This window comes from Triticum aestivum, chromosome 1B (assembly GCF_018294505.1).
Source record: "Triticum aestivum cultivar Chinese Spring chromosome 1B, IWGSC CS RefSeq v2.1, whole genome shotgun sequence".
Classification (NCBI taxonomy): Eukaryota; Viridiplantae; Streptophyta; class Magnoliopsida; order Poales; family Poaceae; genus Triticum; species Triticum aestivum.
In genome coordinates this window covers 24,982,382-25,003,113 of record NC_057795.1, presented here as the reverse complement: position 1 = coordinate 25,003,113, position 20,732 = coordinate 24,982,382, and the positions used below count along the sequence as shown (strand labels likewise).

The 20,732-nt window shown below is 47.5% G+C and overlaps 2 protein-coding genes across 2 annotated transcripts; both read left to right on the top strand.

Annotated features, from left to right (window-relative positions):
• Positions 1-4,191: 4,191 nt before the first annotated feature.
• On the top strand, positions 4,192-4,794 carry LOC123104723 (general transcription and DNA repair factor IIH subunit TFB5; the record flags this gene model as incomplete). Its single annotated transcript, XM_044526597.1, is given in 2 exon segments — positions 4,192-4,258; positions 4,357-4,794. Coding segments are annotated over 2 exon segments (213 nt in total). The 3' UTR covers positions 4,535-4,794.
• Positions 4,795-5,602: 808 nt separating this feature from the next.
• On the top strand, positions 5,603-10,713 carry LOC123076196 (cysteine protease XCP1-like). Its single transcript, XM_044498582.1, has 2 exons — positions 5,603-5,614; positions 5,659-10,713. Exons 1-2 carry the CDS (start codon positions 5,603-5,605, stop codon positions 6,328-6,330), a joined length of 684 nt encoding a protein of 227 aa, XP_044354517.1. The 3' UTR covers positions 6,331-10,713.
• The last annotated feature ends 10,019 nt before the right edge of the window (positions 10,714-20,732 follow it).

The window sequence follows — 20,732 nt, the reverse complement described above, 5'->3', positions numbered from 1 at the left end:
TACATTTTTTTGATTATATGTACATTTTTTGAAACTCTTAACAAAATTCAAAAACACGAACAATTTTTGAAAAAACAGGAACATGTTTTGAAACTCCCAAACATATTTGAATATAGGAAAAATTTCGAAAATAAGCAAACAATTTTGAAAATAGGAACAAATTTTGGAAATGCAAACGTTTGTGAAAACGTGAACATTGTTGGAAACACATGAATAAATTTGAAAACCTAATCAATTTTTGGAAACACGAATTTTTTTTAAACTCCTCAATAAAATTTTAAAAACTTAACATTTTTTAAAAACTGCGAACAATTTTGAAACACATGAACTTTTTGAAAATATAATAAATTTAAAAATGAAAAGGAAAAAGGAAAGAAAATTAAAAAGAAATAGAAAAAGGGAGAAAAATAGAACAAGGAAAAATAAAAAATGAAAAGAAATAGAGACAGAAAAAAGGGTTCTGGAACATCTTAGAAGGTTCCCAAAACCAAAAAAAAACAAGCTAGAAACCTTCTAGACGGTTCCTAAAACCTGGATCGATGAAGCGCTGAATGGGCCGGCCTAGGTCATCGCTTGCTTGTGAACCCTGTGTGATTGCTCGACAACTTGACGCAACATGTGTCGTAAAGGGTTTTCTCGAGACCTTGTCAGCGCATATTTGCAAGAAGTGGTGCAACTTGCATCATTCCTACCGACCAGACATCAAATTGGCTGCGACTAGAGGCCCAACTGGTCGAATTTAACCTTCCCTACCGACCAGAGATCAAATTGGCTGCCGCGGGGAGGCCCAATTGCCCGAACTTAACCTTCCCTATCGACCATTGATCAAATTGGCTGTCGCGGGAGGCCCAACCGCTTGAACTTAACCTTCCCTATCGACCAGAGATCAAATTGGCTGCCATAGGGAGGCCCAACCGCCCGAACTTAACCTTCGCTACCGATCAGAGATCAAATTAGTTGCCGCGGGAAGACCCAACCGCTCGAACTTAACTTTCCCCACCGCCGATCATTCTCACCCCACCTCAGCATCGACCGATTCTCGCCGAACTCCTTCTGCTACCCCCCATTTTTTTGACACATGAAAAATGTTTTTAATATATTCTATCTATTAAAGTGTTTTTAAAAGTATTCTCAAATAGGCATATTCAGGAAAAAAATGTGTTAATGGTCGTGCCATTTATGTCATTCTTTATCGTGAGGCTTATATCTCGTTCAAGGCACGAGGTAGAATCATTTTGAGGAACTTGATCTTACGTGAGTACCTCTCGCATTGCCCTAACCTTGATGCACCAAGGAGATGGTAGGAATCTACATCGGAGATCCATCGACTATATTTAGATGGAAGGACTCGAGAAGGACCTGAGTCCGGAAGACAAACTCAAAGAAGAAGCGTCGCCATTCGACTGAGCGTCGCACCTGCAAGGACAAAAGACCCTGATGTAAACTATTAGCCGAAGCAAAGGCACCGAACTTCCCCTCCCTTCACGGGCAAGTAGAAGGAAGGCGACTCCACGGGCTCGCTGCGTGATGCACGGATGGGAGAGTTTGCCCCAGCCGCCGAAGGGAAGGGGATTGCCTCATCATTTTGGCCGCCCCCACCCCTTTGTCGGCCAAAATGCCAAATATTTCAAGAGTAGCATAAAAAATCTACTTAATATACATGAACAAGTCTTCCGAGATATAAAATAAATTTTAATGCCAGATAAAATTTTCTTGACAGATGAAAACTGTTTTTAACATATTTCTATCTATTAAAGTGATTTTTAAAAAAATCTAAAAAATAGGCATATTCAGGAAAAAAATGCGTTAATGGTTGCCCCAGTTATGTCGTTCTTTGCGTGAGGCTTATATCGTGTTCAAGGCACATGGTAGAATCTTGTTGAGGAACTTGCTCTTATGGCAGCTCTTGGATTGCCTAAGCTCGCTGTCCCAAGGAGATGACAGGAATCTACGCCGGAGCTCCGTCGACTACATTTAGATGGATGAACTCGAGGAGGATTGTAGCCTAGAAGACAAACTCAAAGAAAAAGAGCAGCCATCCACCTGAGCGCCGCCCATGCGAGCACTAAAAACCCTAACGTAAACTATTAGCTGAAGCGAAGGCACCGGACTTCCCCTCTTGTCACCGGCCGCCGGTAGAGTGTAGGCGACTCCACGGGCTCGCTGGCAAAGCCTGGACGGGAGAGTTTGCCCGAGCCGCCGAAGGGAAGGGAAGAAAAGCTTGGAGAAAATGTCTAATTGGGGATTGCCTCATTGTTTCGTTGACTTTGGCTTAAGACAAAAAAAATCCCTCGTAGATTCTTCACCAAGTGCTGGATCATCACTCATCGGTCCGTAAAAAAATTCCTATAAAAAGTGGTGGATTGTTCTCAATCTAATGCACTCGTTGAACACTTTTTTTTCCAAATTCTCGAATTCATTCTTCAATATTTACAATTGTTTCAAACATATTTTCTTCAACTGTTTCAACAATATCTCTAAAAACTTGTATATGTGACATATGTACTTCTAATTTTTTAAAATAACAATAATAATAAACAGTACGATAAGGTTTATTGGGCCGCGCCTGTGAGCCATGCGTGGGCTTTTGCCCAAGACCTACTAGCTTCTTGTTCGCCACCTCTTCTTCCACCGTCCCTGCCGACGGATCCCAAGATTCCCAACCCGCCGCCCCCCGGAGTAGGCCGGATTCGAACTCCGCCGCCGTCGAGCCGCGTCCCCGCGGAGCGCCGCCTTCCTCTCCCCAAGCCCACCCGGCTCCCAGGTTTCCCCTCACGGCGGCCGCTGCATCCATCCATCCATCCGGAAGACGCCGGCGCGGCCGCCGCGTCTCCTCCTCCAGGTTCGTCGATCCGCCTCCATGCGACTCCGTGTTGTAGGTCCGTCCCTCTTCACCACGTCTGTGGCTAATCGTGGCACGCCCCGGTTCAGACCAGTGATTTGATTCCGGCCCCCACCCACATCAAGCAAATTAACGGACCTACATACGTATGTATGTACGTATGTATGAGCTGATGGTGGAACTTTTTTTTTAAGGCTAGACTCATTGACATTGTAAGCTATTTGATTGCTTAATTCTGCCGAATATTGTTTAGGAAATTAATAATGGTGATGATGCAGCTCACTTGGATGTCATTCTGGATCTTGTTCACTTTGCTCTTCTACCGATCGTTTTTGGTTCTAAATTTGCTTGATACTTGTAATCTGCCATTGCTGCCATTTTTGTGGTCCATAAATTTGCTCTGAAGTACTGTAGGAAACAGCGATTTCGTGGTGTCTGTGCAATTACCATATATTGCTGGGAGCGATCAAACGTCATGTCTGTGCAATTCATGTACATGTTATTCCTTCAGTCACCTAATCTGTCCCACATCAGTTGTATGTACGTTTCTAATCTGCTGCCTTACCCGAATAGAACTACTGAAATGTTAACAGCATGTTCATTCGCACAGATTGTTAACTCAGCCCCTGCTGTGTGACCTTTCAACCGATCTTGTTCACTTCACTCTTCAACTGATCTTTTCTGGTGTAAATTTGGTTGATACTTACAAGTTGCCTTTAAATATATTTTTTCCCGATTCAACAAATCTACTCCGGATGGCCTGATTTTGCAGCTTATCCTGTGTACCCTGATCGACCAGATATTGCTTGGGGCAATTTACCTTTTGATGCATGTGCGGTTCCTTTACAAGTTTATCCAAATTTTCACTCAGTTATTTGCCTTATCCAAATAGTACCATTGAAATATTAACAGTATGTTTATTCTGAAAGATTGTTAACTTAGATCTGCCATGTGATGTAACACATTTGCATTACCATGCATTGGGTGTATGTTCCCCTAAACTCCGGCACATGCTGGATTCGCCTTTTCCATTTTGATGCTCCCAATCCAAACTGTAGGTGTACACAGTTGGTACTTGTGTTCAGAGAAATAAAGAGAAGAAGCCAGACAACTGACCATTGTGATTTGGCATTTTGCTCTTCTTAATCCATTTTGTTTTGACCCTTTTTTGCATCATGAAGCCTCATAATCCCCCTTATTCCCCTGTTTTCCCTGTGCTGCTGGCTGAATGGTGTTGCCCATTGCCACTGTAGAAACACCATTGTTTACATGATATGTATCAGATTGTTTGTAAATGTTTGAGTAATATTAGTACTCCAAATGACTTGGTTGTTCTGTTTGCCAAACAGGTAATATTCTACTGTACGGAGCACATTGAAAGATGGTTAATGCAATCAAGGGGTTGTTCATCTCCTGGTAAGCTCATAAATCCTAACAGGATCAACCGTTTTGTTCATTTGACCATCACTCTGCAGTTTTACTTGATCCACTGGTTTATCTTTTTTGTTTCCCAGTGACATACCGATGGCTCAGTTCATTGTTAATATGAATGCGTCAATGCCCGCATCAGAGAAGTTCATCGTGCACATTCTTGACCCCACACACATGTTTATCCAGCCTAATATGGGAGATTACATCAAAAGTAAGATGGCGGAGTTCAGAGACCAGAACAGCTACGAGAAGCCGACATGAAGGGCCACCATCCATTACCGCGGTGCTAGCTTCAAACTCCATCCAGAGATACCTATGTTGATTATCGCTATGTAGAATGGTTATATGCTGAGACTGAACATTATGTTTCACTCTCTCGTGATGTTCTGGAATGACAGTTCTGTAGTATCACAGAGTTCTGCGTCTTATGTATCTTCCGAGTGAGCCTTTAGCTGATAATATTTCTGGTGATGTTGATCTTGATACCGTGCACTGAATAAAGTACCACTTCTTATGTATTATTACCCTTGTCAAGATGTTCGGTAAGCTAATTACTGGAGCTCTGGATAGAGCCAAGTAGAAGCTTTACTAACATTGCTTTCCAAAGTCAAAACATTGCTTCCCATGAAGATATATTTGTGTTACAATTCGTAAAATCAAGTCTACAGTTGGTTCAGCTGCCAACAAGAAAATTACCTTTACTATTTTGCTTGGATCTGGCTTGTTTTGACTTTTGTATGGTTTGCAAAAGAGAATTGAGCACATGACACAGTATGATGAAGTTGATGCCCCTCTATTACTCCAAGTAGCAAGTGTGACCACCAGGAGATAACATTCCCCTGCATCTTTATAGAAAGGTACATCCTTTTTTCTCAAAGTAGTGAACAGATACAGAAACAATTGTACTCCTTTACCATGTTAAGCTAGCTGAGAACAAGAAGCATTAAAATGGAAATGGCCCATGGCAATCTCTTGACACTGCTAGTTCATCCTCCCATCAGGTTGCACATATCAGTTTCCTTTTTAGACTTCAGATATATGCACTAAGATTTTTGCTTTGAGTGAGGTTCACAGGCACCAATAAAGTTTCCTCTGAACTTTTTGCAGGTACCACAGACAGAAAGGGATGCTCTCTCTGCACCCAGCATTACAAACATGCTTGGAAGCCAAGTCTCGCCGTCAGAGATCAAAGCTTAAAGCCTTGGCATGATTTAATTTAAACACTCAATGGCAATGGAAATGGCAGGTGCTGCATCTCTCCTTTTCTCCATTGCCTTTGCTTTGAAGCAATTCAACCGCATGCTGATACTGAGGCTACAAATACATTCCATGCTCTGTTGTGTCTTCCATCCTGCAACCAACAGTTCCATTATTCAAGGTATTAGGTGGCTGTTCTTCTCCTCTGCGTCGGCGTGTGCGTGGCTCGCAACAGCGACTTCTCCATCGTTGGCTACTCGGAGGAGGACCTGTCGTCGCACGACAGGCTCATCGAGCTGTTCGAGAAGTGGTTGGCCAAGCACGAGAAGGCGTACGCGAGCTTCGAGGAGAAGCTGCACCGGTTCGAGGTGTTCAAGGACAACCTGAAGCTCATCGACGAGATCAACCGGGAGGTGACCAGCTACTGGCTGGGCCTCAATGAGTTCACCGACCTCACCCACGATGAGTTCAAGGCCGCCTACCTCGGCCTCAGCCCCGCCACTTCTCGCCGGAGCAACAGCCGGAGCTTCAGGTACGAGAACGTGGCTGCCCATGACTTGCCGAAAGCAGTGGACTGGAGGAAGAAGGGGGCGGTGACGGACGTGAAGAACCAGGGGCAGTGCGGCAGCTGCTGGGCCTTCTCGACGGTGGCGGCGGTGGAGGGGATCAACGCCATCGTGACGGGCAACCTGACGGCGCTGTCGGAGCAGGAGCTCATCGACTGCAGTGTCGACGGCAACAGCGGCTGCAACGGCGGGATGATGGACTACGCCTTCTCCTACATCGCCTCCAGCGGCGGGCTCCACACCGAGGAGGCCTACCCGTACCTCATGGAGGAAGGCAGCTGCGGCGACGTGTAACGCCCCGGTGGATCTCGATCTAGAAAGGGGATGAGGAAGGAGAGAACAGAGTAGGTGAGAGGCGTGGAGAAGGGGAGAAGGACTCGATCAAAATCTCGCTGCCTGTTTCCCGTGATGCTTCGTACATAAGTAGCTGCCCTTCCTGGGCTACCCTTACATCGCCTCCGGCCCACACGCACGCACGGGCCCAAGGCCCACACACGCACACATACGTTGCAGTTCAGTTATGTGAATAACTGACTGCACTCGATCAGTCCGCTACTGATGCATCAGTAGGCGTGACATTCTCCTCCCCTTGAGATGAAGCTCCTTCCCAGATGTAGGCTGATGGGTAGCGCTCGCGAAGAACGGCGTAATCTTCCCAAGTGGTGGCTGATGGTGTCATGTTTGCCCACTGGACACGGAGTTGCACAACTGGTGCATCGCCCTTCTTCATCATCCTCCGCCCACGATCGCCACTGGCTCTGTTTCACCCCCAGAGAGATCAGGCACCCGCGGCAGCTCGGCGAAGACTGGGCGTGTAATCTGGGGTGAAGGGTTTGAGCTGGGAGACTTGAAATATCGGATGGATACGGCTGTCTGGAGGCAACTGCAGGCGGTATGCCAGGGTTCCAATCCGCTCTGTTACTTCAAACGGCCCGAAGAACTTGTAGGAGAGCTTGCGGCACGGGCGGTTCGCGACGGTCGACTGCGCGTACGCCTGCAGTTTCAGGAGCACTTTCTCGCCGACGTCGAAGGCGCGCTCCGCGCGATGACGGTCGGCTTGCTTCTCGAAGCGAGTTTGGGCGCGCGCGAGCTGGGCGCGCAACATCTTTGTGTGTGCTGTCCAGTCCAGCTCCGGCGACGCCGCTTGATCTTGTAGGGCGGAGCTCAGGTTTGGTAGGCCGCAAAGGTTCGGTTCCTTGCCGTACAGGGCCTTGAACGGCGAACAATTGAGCGAGGAGTGATGAGCGGAGTTGTACCAGAATTCTGCTGCAGGAAGCCACTTGCGCCATTGCCGTGGCGTGTCGTGCACCGCGCACCGCAAGTACATCTCGAGGCATTGGTTGACGCGTTCCGTCTGGCCGTCCGTCTGCGGGTGGTACGCCGTGGAGTAGAGCAGCTTGGTTCCCACGGCGGCGAGCAGTTCGCGCCACATGGCGCTCGTGAAAATCTTGTCGCGATCCGAGACGATGGAGTGAGGGACGCCGTGCAGCTTGATGACGTGCTCCCAGAATGATCGGGCGACTTGCGCAGCGGTGACGGGGTGGTGTAGTGAGATGAAGTGCGCGTACTTGGTTAGACGATCGACGACGACCATGATGGCATCAGACCCCTCTGATTTGGGCAGCCCCTCGACAAAGTCCATGGTCAGATCATGCCAAGGTTCCGTTGGAATTGGTAGGGGTTGCAGCTTGCCTGCGGGGTGCGTGTGCTCGTGCTTGGCATGCTGGCAGACGGCACACTGACGGACAAAATCCTCCACGGCACGCTTCAGTCCAGGCCATGCGAACAGTTTCCGGACGCGATGGTACGTCGCCGTTGCGCCGGAGTGGCCCCCAATAGCGCTGTGATGCAGCGCGGCGATCAGCTTGGTCTGTAGTGCAGAATTGGCTCCAATCCACAGACGCCCGCGCTGCCTGATCATGCCATTCTGAAGCGTGCGCCCTTGATCATCCGTGGTGGTGACTGCCAGCTTGGCCAGTAGTTCTTGTGATTCGGGGTCCGTCTCGTAGGAGTTCGCGACTTCTTGTAACCACTGTGGCTGACAAACTGATAGTGCATCCAGTGTCAATAGATGGCCCACTCTGGATAGCGCGTCAGCGGCACCATTGTCAACACCTTTCTTGTACCGAAAGGTGAATTGCAGCCCCACCATCTTGGACATGGCCTTGCGCTGCAGCTCAGTCACCAGCTGTTGATCCCCGAGCGTGTAGAGGCTCTTGTGGTCGGTGAGGATTTCGAACGGAGCCCGCTGCAGGTAAGGTCTCCACTTGTCGATGGCCATCATAACAGCCAAGAACTCCTTTTCATACGTGGGCAACTTCTGGTTCTTGATCCCCAAAGCCTTGCTGAGATAGGCGACGGGGTGGCCGTCCTGGGTGAGCACCGCGCCCACTCCCGTGTCGCACGCGTCAGTCTCAATGGCAAAAGGGCGAGAGAAATCCGGAAGCGCTAGCACTGGTGTGCTCACCATCGCTTGTTTCAGCATGTCGAACGCCTGCTGGGCCTTGTCACTCCACTCGAATCCTTTCTTGGTCAGGAGCTGGGTGAGCGGCTTCGCGATGATGCCATAATGTTGGACGAACTTGCGGTAGTAGCCGGTGAGGCCTAGAAAACCACACAATTCAGTTGGTGTAGAGGGCACCGGCCATGCCTGCATCGCGCTTGTCTTGCTTGTGTCCGTGGCGACGCCGGACTGTGAAATGACGTGGCCAAGGTACTCGATGCTTTCCTGGGCGAAAGAACACTTGGAAGCCTTGGCGAACAGTTGATGTTCGCGTAGCAGGTCCAGTGTGAGGCGCAAGTGTTGTTCATGTCCCTGTAGATCAAAGCTGAAGACCAGTATGTCATCAAGAAAAATGATGATGAACTTACGGACATAGCGGCCGAATATGCTGTTCATCAGGCACTGGAAGGTTGCCGGCGCATTGCAAAGGCCAAACGGCATCATCCTGAAGTGATAGTGCCCGTGGTGGGTTTTAAATGAAGTTTTCGCTTCATCCTCCTCACGCATGCGGATCTGATGGTACCCTGCTCGGAGGTCGATCTTGGAGAAATATTTTGCTCCCGCAAGCTCATCCAGAAGTTCATCCACAATGGGTAGTGGGAATTTGTTCTTCACCGTAGGAGAATTTAGTCGACGAAAGTCAACACAGAAACACCAGCTCCCATCCTTTTTCTTCACAAGCAGGACCGGTGCTGCATATGGACTCATGCTGTGTACAATGACACCTGACTGCAACATCTCTTGCACTTGCTGCTCGATCTCATCTTTCTGTGCTGGCGAGTAGCGGTATGGCTTGGTGTTGATGGGGGAGGTGCCTGGCTCCAGGTGTATACCGTGATCATACTGACGATGAGGAGGTAGGGCCTTAGGTTCAGCAAACACGTCCTGATATTCAGAGAGCACTTTCTGAATCCTGGGAGGTACCGGCTCTGCATTCACTTTATCTGACAGCTCAATCGTGACCAGTGCTGCTGTCCATATGTCATTGGCGACTTCCATGCGGTGAAGTTCGTAAGCATCCAGTCCGGCTGTGAGGGAGAGGTTGGTGGTGCGAACCCCTTGTAGTTGCACCGTCTTGCCCTCTGTTTCGAATGAAATGCGCTTCAGTTTCCAGTGACAGTTCATCGGGCTGTGGTCAGAGAGCCAATCCATGCCCAAAACTGCGTCATACGCACTCAGCTGTAATACCCGCAGATCAGTGTGGAATGTGTGTCCTGGCACTTGCCATGCCAATTGCTTCACCACCTTGTTACAGTGCAGGCGTTGGCCATTTGCTACCCGAACATAGACAGGCGGCAGTGCTTGGGTGTCGACCGCAATGCGCTGAACGAACGCCTCGCTGACGAAGCTATGAGAACTGCCCGAGTCCACCAGAAGTAGCATCACTTGATCCCCCACTTGTGCTCGAAGGCGAACGGTGGACGGCGCGTCTTCGCCGGAGATCGCATGCTGTGATAAGGTACAACACTCCGGCTCGGGCAGGGCCGGCTCATCAAGCAATTGCAACGCGTGCACGGTGTCATCCGAGAGGATCTCGCCGAAATCACCCACTTCAATCATCAGTATTTGTCCCGTGCGCTTGCACTGATGTTCGCGGGAGTATTTGTCGCCACAGCGAAAACAAAGCCCGTTGGCTCGCCTGAATTCGCACAGCTGTCGCTCGTGTGCATACTCGTCGCCTCCCGGTCGTGCGGCAGGCGCTGCACGCGCCTGATTGTGGTTGGGTGCTGCTGGAGGTGGCCTGCCCACTGGAACAATGCGTGGTCGCTGCAGCCGTTGCTTCTCCAGTTCTTCTTCCTGGATCCTTGCGAAAACAGCTACGCGTGTGATGCTTGTTGGGGCCTGCAAACGGACGCCCAGTCGCAGTTCATCTTTCAGACCGAGAAGGAACTGGGAGATGAAGAATTGTGTGCTCAAGGTTGGATCCAGAGACAATAGGTGATACATGGAGGTCTCAAATTGCTGGCGATACTCCTGTACACCCCCAGTCTGACGCAATTGCACTAGCTGATGCATCTGAGCTTCAAATTCTTCTGGTCCGAACTCTGCTTCCACTGTTGTTCTGAAGGCTGGCCATGACAGAGCAGGGTGCGTCTGTCTGTACGCCTGAAGCCACATGGCTGCGAGCCCATCCATGTACAGGCCGGCGGTGGCAACCCAACTGTGCTGCGGCACCCGGTAGAGCTCAAAGTATGTGAGACACCGCTCCAGCCAGATGCGCGGCGCGTCGTCGTCGAAGCGGGGGAAATCGTGCTTGGGCGGCTTGGTGTAGTGCTCGGCGCCCCGCTTGTACGCCGTAGGCGAGGTTTGCAGCAACAGAGGCGGCCCGTGGTTAACGAGCCGGGCGAACGGCAACTGAGCTGCGCCCTCCGTGTAGAGCGCTGGTGGCGGAGGTGGACGGGTCGTCGGAGGCGGAGGTGGTGGCGCGGGGTGGAAGGAGCCCGCGGTCGTCGACGTACCGGACGCAGATGCCCCGTGGTTGCTCGTCACGGCGGGATCGGGGGGTGGAGGGGATTTGCGGGCCTCATCCACATCCGCTTGTGTCAGGTCGATTTGCTTCGCCAAGTGCTTGAGCTCGGTGGAGACTTGGTCGTTGTAGGCGACTTGCGCTTGGTGGCGCTCGTCGGCGGTCCTCTGGCTGTCGTCGAGGCGGCGCAGGATGGTCTCAAGGAGGCCCTGCATCTTGTCTGTAGTTTCCGTCATCGCGTCCAGCACGCGGCGGGTCTACGCGGAGGCCTTGGATGGTGCCGTGGTCGCGGTCCGGATCGAGGCGAACCCCAAGTAGGATTGCGAGCGAGCTCACCGGAGCGGCTCGCACCTAACTCGGTGGGTGTTACCGCCTGATCGAGGACGTGGCGGCAGCGGCAGCGGGTGGGGGAAATTTTTTTTGGGAAGGCTCTGAGTACCAGATTGTAACGCCCTGGTGGATCTCGATCTAGAAAGGGGATGAGGAAGGAGAGAACAGAGTAGGTGAGAGGCGTGGAGAAGGGGAGAAGGACTCGATCAAACTCTCGCTGCTTGTTTCCCCTGATGCTTCGTACATAAGTAGCTGCCCTTCCCGGGCTACCCTTGTTGGGGAACGTAGTAATTTCAAAAAATTTCCTACGTACACGCAAGATCATGGTGATGGCATAGCAACGAGAGGGGAGAGTGTTGTCCACGTACCCTCGTAGACCGTAAGCGGAAGCGTTAGCACAACGCGGTTGATGTAGTCGTACGTCTTCACGATCCGACCGATCCAAGTACCGAACCTACGGCACCTCCGAGTTCTAGCACACGTTCAGCTCGATGATGTCTCTCGAACTCCGATCCAGCCGAGTGTCGAGGGAGAGTTCCGTCAGCACGACGGCGTGGTGACGATCTTGATGTTCTACCGTTGCAGGGCTTCGCCTAAGCACCGCTACAATATTATCGAGGTGGACTATGATGGAGGGGGGCACCGCACACGGCTAAGAGATCCAAGGGATCAATTGTTGTTGTGTCTAGAGGTGCCCCCTTGCCCCCGTATATAAAGGAGCAAGGGGGGAGGAGGCGGCCGGCCTAGAAGGGGCGCGCCAAGGGGAGTCCTACTCCCACCGGGAGTAGGACTCCCTCCTTCCTTGTTGGAGTAGGAGAAGGGGGAAAGAGGGGGAGAGGAGGAAGGAAAGAGGGGCTGCACCCCTTGTCCAATTCGGACCAGAGGGGGGCTGCGCGCCTCCTTCCTTTCGGCCTCTCTCCTCAATTCCCGTATGGCCCAATAAGGCCCATATACTCCCCGGCGAATTCCCGTAACTCTCCGGTACTCCGAAAAATACCCGAATCACTCGGAACCTTTCCGAAGTCCGAATATAGTCGTCCAATATATCGATATTTACGTCTCGACCATTTCGAGACTCCTCGTCATGTCCCCGATATCATCCGGGACTCCGAACTCCTTCGGTACATCAAAACTCATAAACTCATAATATAACTGTCATCGAAACCTTAAGCGTGCGGACCCTACGGGTTCGAGAACAATGTAGACATGACCTAGAACTATTCTCGGTCAATAACCAATAGCGGAACCTGGATGCTCATATTGGCTCCTACATATTCTGCGAAGATCTTTATCGGTCAAACCGCATAACAACATACGTTGTTCCCTTTGTCATCGGCATGTTACTTGCCCGAGATTCGATCGTCGGTATCCAATACCTAGTTCAATCTCGTTACTGGCAAGTCTCTTTACTCGTTACGTAATGCATCATTCCGTAACTAACTCATTAGCTACATTGCTTGCAAGGCTTATAGTGATGTGCATTACCGAGAGGGCCCAGAGATACCTCTCCGACAATCAGAGTGACAAAACCTAATCTCGAAATACGCCAACCCAACATGTACCTTTGGAGACACCTGTAGTACTCCTTTATAATCACCCAGTTACGTTGTGACGTTTGGTAGCACTCAAAGTGTTCCTCCGGTAAACGGGAGTTACATAATCTCATAGTTACAGGAACATGTATAAGTCATGAAGAAAGCAGTAGCAACATACTAAACGATCAAGTGCTAAGCTAACGGAATGGGTCAAGTCAATCACATCATTCTCCCAATGATGTGATCCCGTTAATCAAATGACAACTCTTTTGTCCAGGGCTAGGAAACATAACCATCTTTGATAAACGAGCTAGTCAAGTAGAGGCATACTAGTGACACTATGTTTGTCTATGTATTCACACATGTATTATGTTTCCGGTTAATACAATTCTAGCATGAATAATAAACATTTATCATGATATAAGAAAATAAATAATAACTTTATTATTGTCTCTAGGGCATATTTCCTTCAACCCTTACATGGCCTCCGGCCCACACGCACGCACGGGCCCAAGGCCCACACACGCACACATACGTTGCAGTTCAGATATCTGAATAACTGACTGCACTCGATCAGTCCGCTACTGATGCATCAGTAGGCGTGACACGACGGCAAGAAGAGCGAGTCCGAGGCGGTGTCGATCAGCGGCTACGAGGACGTGCCGGCCAAGGACGAGCAAGCGCTGATAAAGGCACTCGCCCACCAGCCCGTCTCCGTCGCCATCGAGGCCTCCGGCAGGCACTTCCAGTTCTACAACGGGGTAAGCACTAATTTTTTTCTCTGAATTCTGAGCATATATTCTGTTTACATCCTTTCATGTCTATGATGAAACTGGAGACTGGACTAACTTTTGTCTCAGTATGTTTGAAATGATTTGTAATCTGAAACATTTTTCTGGTAACTCCAGGGGGTTTTCGACGGTCCGTGCGGCGCGCAGCTTGATCACGGGGTAGCGGCGGTCGGGTACGGGTCGGACAAGGGCAAGGGGCACGACTACATCATCGTGAAGAACTCGTGGGGTGGCAAGTGGGGCGAGAAGGGGTACATCAGGATGAACAGGGGCACCGGCAAGGGCGAGGGCCTCTGCGGCATCAACAAGATGGCCTCCTACCCAACCAAGGACAACTGATCGATGATGACCTGCTGGCGCCTGCCCATGTTCCAGGCTGATATGCTGCATCCTGAGGATGCACTGAACCATCCTCGAGAGTCGTTGTTCCTCATCTTTGCATTTCCCATGTTTTTCTTTTGTGTTATTTCTTTCGGTTAACGCGACGACGATGGATGGAATAAGAAAAAAAAGGTGTTTTTAAGTTTCATCTGAGATTGTTGTGCTTGTCTGGTTACTGTGTTGAGTGACATGCCTGAAAGTTCAGATGTAAGTGTGAGTGCAGGTAAGATTGATGCATGGAGTCAAGCTCTGCTCTTCCTCGGAGACACTCCATAATCTTCACAACAAACAGCCAACGACTAGAAAAATGCATTGTCAATCAGAAACGCCTCAACTAGAAAAATGCATTGCTAATTAACACCACATCTAGGCCAAATGCATTGTCAATCAGAAACGCCTCAACTAGAAAAATGCATTGCTAATTAACACCCCATCTAGGCCAACAATTTATCGTCCCAAGACAACAGTACAAAGACAGAATAATTGCAGTTGAACTTGAACAGCAAAACCTAGCAGCCTGCACCAGATCCAGTACACTTGAATCCAATCCTTTTTTCTTCTAATAAACCAACAAAATAATTTTCTCTTACTTCGGAGTTCAGAAATAGATTACTGGAATCCAAGTAGAGGCCTTCAAATCTACTCTTTAAATCTATTCTCAAGTGACCAGTAATAAGTAACCGGCGCGCTTTATGCATCTACATCTGCCAATCCAATGGCCACTTTTGAATAAGGCATCACGGGAGCCTCAAAGAACCATATTGAAGAGTTTTTGCTTGTTGATTTCAAGTTTATCATGGTTATTCTCATCACATTTTTCCCGTGGACCCTTGTCGTCACCTCACTTCTTTTCATAGTCTGGATTGGAGATGTGAGCTTGTTGTGCTTCTAAGGTTGGTCCTCCTTGTTATGCTTCCTATGCCCTTCCCAGTGCTCCATGCTGGATAGGTGCTAAGCATGCCACATAAGCGAGAAAATCACATGGCACAACAATTTAGGAGGAGAGAGTACTTTGGTGACGCCAGAAGAACCAATGCCAAGCACGTGAACCTAGTCAAACCACTTAAATGAAAGAAGCTGACCAATGCATGGAAGAGTTTAGGTGCTAAATCATTAAATAGAGTGACTTTAGCAACAAGAAGTTAAGCACCTATGCATTGGAGAGTTGAGTTGCTAAGCTATTTAATACACTTAGCACCTCATGTAAGCACCTTTGCATTGGAAGAGGTCTTATGGTATTTATTTGACAAAGGACCCACGGAGTTTTGTACACAATCAAAGGTGGGAAACCTAGCTATTGGTTTTATTCTACATTTATAGTAAAATTTTCTTTTCTTCCGTAGGACTTTTCGGAATCATTAATGCACTCAGTTTAACATCAAGAACACTAATTAGTCTCTTCAGATTCAGTATGGCATATATTTTCTTATTATGAGTATTTGGTGTTGGAGATCTTAGCATGTTTTCCTATAGAGTTGGTCGTTTGACTTGGGAAACACCTAGAACTTCAATTATTTTGAAATGAAAGGGGTACTCATTAAATCTATTTACTTAAGTGACCAGTTACAAGTAACCGGCATGCGTTATACATCTACACCTGCCAATCCAATGACCATTTTTAAGTAAGGCATCCTGGGAGCCTCAAAGAACCATATTGAAGAACCTTTTATTGGTTTATAATTTCTCATGGTTATTCTCATCTTCTCTTTCCTTGGACCCTTATCATCATATCACTTCTTTTTGTCGTCTTGATTAGAGAGGCAAGCTTGTTATGCTTCTTAGGTTGGTCATTTTTATTATGCTTCTTGTGGTCTTCATTTGACAAAGGACCCACTAAGTTTCGTACACAATGAAAGGTGGGAAACCTAGCTCTTTGTTTTAATTCTACATTTGTAGAACAAAATTATTTTCGTCTGTAGGACTTTTCGAAGTCACTACTCTGCTCTATTGAGATTCTTTATGGCATATATTTTTGTATTATGTGGTGATGTAGATCTTATCATTTTTCTGTAGAGTGGGTCAAACCTAAGAAGTTTGACTTGGGAAACAGCTAAAACTTCAATTATATATTTTAAATGAAGAGAGTACACATTATATCTATTTACTCAAGTGACCAGTAACAAGTAGTCGCATCTACATCTACCAATCCAATGACCACTTTTAAATAACGTATCGTGGGAGCCTCAAAGAACCATATTGAAGAAGTTTTTTTTGTTGTTTTCCAGTTTCTCATGGTTATTCTCATCCTTCTTTTTCTGTGGACCCTTATCTTCACATCACTTCTTTTCATCACCGTGCTTAGAGAGGCAAGGTTGTTGTGCTTCTTAGGTCGGCCGTTCTTATTACACTTCTTGTGGTCTTTATTCGACAAAAAGCCCGCAAAGTTTCATGCACAATCAAAGGTGGTAAATCTAGCTATTGGTTTTTATTCTACATTTGTAGCAAAATTTTGTTTTCCATTCTAAGACTTTTTGGAATCACTACTCCACTCGGTTTAGAATCTAGAATACTAAATTAGTTTCTTGAGGTTTTGTATGACATATATTTTCGTATTAAGTGTATTTGGTGTTGTAGATCATAGCACATTTTTCTATAGAGTTGGTCAAACTTAAGAAGTTTGAATGGGAAACACCTAGAACTTCAATTATTTTGAAATGAAGGGAGTACTCATTAAATCTATTTACTCAAGTGACCAGTAACAAGTAATCGGTATGTGTTATGTGTCTACATCTACCAATCAAAAGCACACTTTTAAATAAGGCACCATGGGATCCTCAAAGAACCATATTGAAGAACTATTTTGTTGTTTTCCAGTTTCTCATGGTTATTGTCATCCTTCTTTTTTAGTGGACCCTTATCATCACATCACTTATTTCATTGTCTTGATTAGAGATCCAAGCTTGTTGTGCTTTATAGGTTGGTCATTCTTATTACACTTCTTGTGGTCTTTATTCGACAAAGGACTCACAAAGTTTTGTACACAAACAAAGGTGGGAAACCTAGCTATTGGTTTTTATTCTACATTCGTAGCAAATTTTCTTTTCCTCTCTAGGAATTTTTGGAATCAGTACTCTGCTGTGTTTAACACCAACAACACTAAATCTGTCTCTTGAGATCCTGTATGACATATATTTCCGTATTTTGTGTATTTGGTGCTGTAGATCTTAGCACATTTTCTATAGAGTTGGTCAAACACAAGAAGTTTGACTTGGGAAACACCTAGAACTTCAATTATTTTGAAATGAAGGGAGTACTCATTAAATCTATTTACCCAAGTGAACAGTAGCGAGTGACCGGATGCGTTATGCACCTACATTTGCCAACCGAGTGACCACTTTTAAGTAAGGCATTGTGGGAGAAAAAAACATATTCTGATTTTTTTGTTATTATTTTAGTTTCTCATGGTTATTATCACCCTTGTTTTCTATGGACCCTTATCATGACCTCACTTCTTTTCATCATCTTGATTGATGAGGTAAGCTTGTTGTGCTTCTTATGTTGTTCATCCTTATCACAATTTTTGTGGTGTTTGTTCCACAAAACACCCACAAAGTTTTGTAGACAATCAAAGGTGGGAAATCTAGCTATTTGTTTTTATTTGAATTGTTTTCTGTTCCTCTCTAGGTCTTTTTGGAATCACTATTAAGTGGTGGACACATTCCATATTCCACAACTTTATTTACCTGAATCTGCAAATATCAATTGATGCTTCTAAAAATTTAGTAATAGCTTTGAAATAAGAGACAAGGAAACTTTATAGAAGCGATGTCCAATCCAAATATCCCACGCGAAAATCTTTGAGGTGCATCTTTGATACGTCTCCAATGTATCTGTAATTTATGAAGTATTCATGCCATGTTTACAACAATTTTATATGATTTTAATATGATTTTATTAGAACTAGCCCGGACTGACGCTGTTTTCAGCAGAACTACTGTGGTGTCGTTTTTTGTGCAGAAATAAAAGTTCTCAGAATAGGATGAAAATTTACAGTGATTTTTTATGGACGAAAAGAGACCCCCGAAGCATAGGAGTTGGGACAGAAGAGCCCCGAGGCAACCATAAGGGTGCCCCCCCCGAGGGTGCTCATGTCTTGCCGCTGCCTCATGGACCCCTTGACATGATGACGCCAAAAATTTCTATAAATACCAAAACCCTCGAAAAGAAACCTAGATCAGAAGTTCCGCCGCCGCAAGCCTCTGTAGCCACGAAAAACCAATCTAGGCCCTCTTCGGCACCCTACCAGAGGGGGCCATAATCACCGGAGGCCATGGAGGAGGAAGCCGGAGGGGGCGATCATCACCATGGAGGCCAAGGACCAGAGGGAGAAACTCTCCCCATCTAGGGGGGAGGCCATGGAAGATGAAGTGTTGGGGAACGTAGCAGAAATTCAAAATTTTCTATGCATCACCAAGATCAATCTATGGAGATTCTAGCAACAAGAGAGAGAGGGAGTGCATCTTCATACCCTTGAAGATCGCTAAGCGGAAGCGTTACAAGAACGCGGTTGATGGAGTCGTACTCGCGGCGATTCAAATCGTGGAAGATCCGATCTAGCGCCGAACGGACGGCGCCTCCGCGTTCAACACACGTACGACCCGGGGACGTCTCCTCCTTCTTGATCCAGCAAGGGGAGAGGAGAAGTTGAGGGAGAACTCCAACAACACGACAGCGTGGTGGTGATCGAGCTCGTGGTTCTCCGGCAGAGCTTCGCTAAGCACTACGGAGGAGGAGGAAGTGTTGGAGGGGGGAGGGCTGCGCCAGGGAAGAGGTGCGACTACCCTCCCACCCCTCCATTATATATAGGGGCAAGGGGAGAGGGGGAGGCTCCCTAGGGTTTCCCCTAGGGGGCGGCGGCCAAGCAGATTGGCTCTCCCTAGGGAAAATCCTAGGGAGACTTGCCCCCCAAGCCAAGCAGGTGGAGGATTGCCTCCCAAGCCAGGTGGGGGGCGCCCCACCTCCCCAACTAACGTGGGAAAGGGTGTGGGGGGCGCACCACCCCTTAGTGGGCTGGTTTTCACCTTCCCTTTTGGCCCATGAGGCCCTGCAACACTTGCCTGGACCCCCGAAACACCTTTTGGTCATGCTGGCCATAGCCTGGTACCCTCGGAACACTTCCGGACTCCAATACCCTTCGTCCAATATATCGATCTTCACTGCCGGACCATTCCGGAACTCCTCATGACGTCCGGGATCACATCCGGGACTCCGAACTACCTTCGGTAACCACATACTATTTCCCATAACAACTCTAGCGTCACCGAACCTTAAGTGTGTAGACCCTACGGGTTCGGGAACCATGCAGACATGACCGATGCACCTCTCCGGCCAATAACCAATAGAGGGATCTGGATACCCATATTGGCTCCCACATGTTCCACAATGATCTTATCGGATGAACCACGATGTTGGGGATTCAATCAATCCCATATACAATTCCCTTTGTCCATTGGTATGTTACTTGCCCGAGATTCGATCGTCGGTATCCCAATACCTCGTTCAATCTCGTTACCGGCAAGTCACTTTACTCGTTCCATAATGCGTGATCCCGTGACTAACTAGTTAGTCACATTGAGCTCATTATGATGATGCATTACCGAGTGGGCCCAGAGATACCTCTCCGTCATATGGAGTGACAGATCCCAGTCTCGATTCGTGCCAACCCAACAGACACTTTCGGAGATACCTGTAGTGCACCTTTATAGCCACCTAGTTACGTTGTGACGTTTGGTACACCCAAAGCATTACTACGGTATCCGGGAGTTGCACAATCTCATGGTCTAAGGAAATGATACTTCACATTAGAAAAGCTCTTAGCAAACGAACTATACGATCTTGTGCTATGCTTAGGATTGGGTCTTGTCCATCACATCATTCTTCGAATGATGTGATCCCGTTATCAATGACATCCAATGTCCATGGTCAGGAAACCATAACCATCTATTGATCAACGAGCTAGTCAACTAGAGGCTCACTAGGGACAATTACCCGCAAAAAAACTAGAGGCTCACTAGGGACATGTTGTGGTCTCTGTATTCACACATGTATAACAGTTTCCAGTTAATACAATTATAGCATGAACAATAGACAATTATCATGAACAAGGAAATATAATAATAACCATTTTATTATTGCCTCTAGAGCATATTTCCAACAATCTCCCACTTGCACTAGAGTCAATAATCTAGTTCACATCACTATGGATTGTAATGAATTCAACACCCATGGGGTTTGATCATATCTCGCTTGTGAGAGAGGTTATTAGTCAACAGGTCTGAACCTTTCAGATCCGTATGTGCTTTACAAATCTCTATGTCATCTTGTAGATGTAGCTACCACGCCCTATTTGGAGCTATTCCAAATAACTATTCTACTATACGAATCCGGTTTACTACTCAGAATCATCCGGATTAGTGTCAAAGTTTGCATCAACGTAACCCTTTACGACGAACTCTTTTACCACCTCCATAATCGAGAAATTTTCTTAGTCCATTAGTTACTAAGGATAAGTCTGACCGCTGTCCTGTGATTCATTCCTGGATCACTCTTGTACACCTTGACTGACTCATGGCAAGGCACATTTCAGGTGCGGTACACAGCATAGCATACTGTAGAGCCTACGTCTAAAGCATAGGGGACGGCCTTCGTCCTTTCTCTCTTTTCTGTCGTGGTCAGGCCTTGAGTCTTAC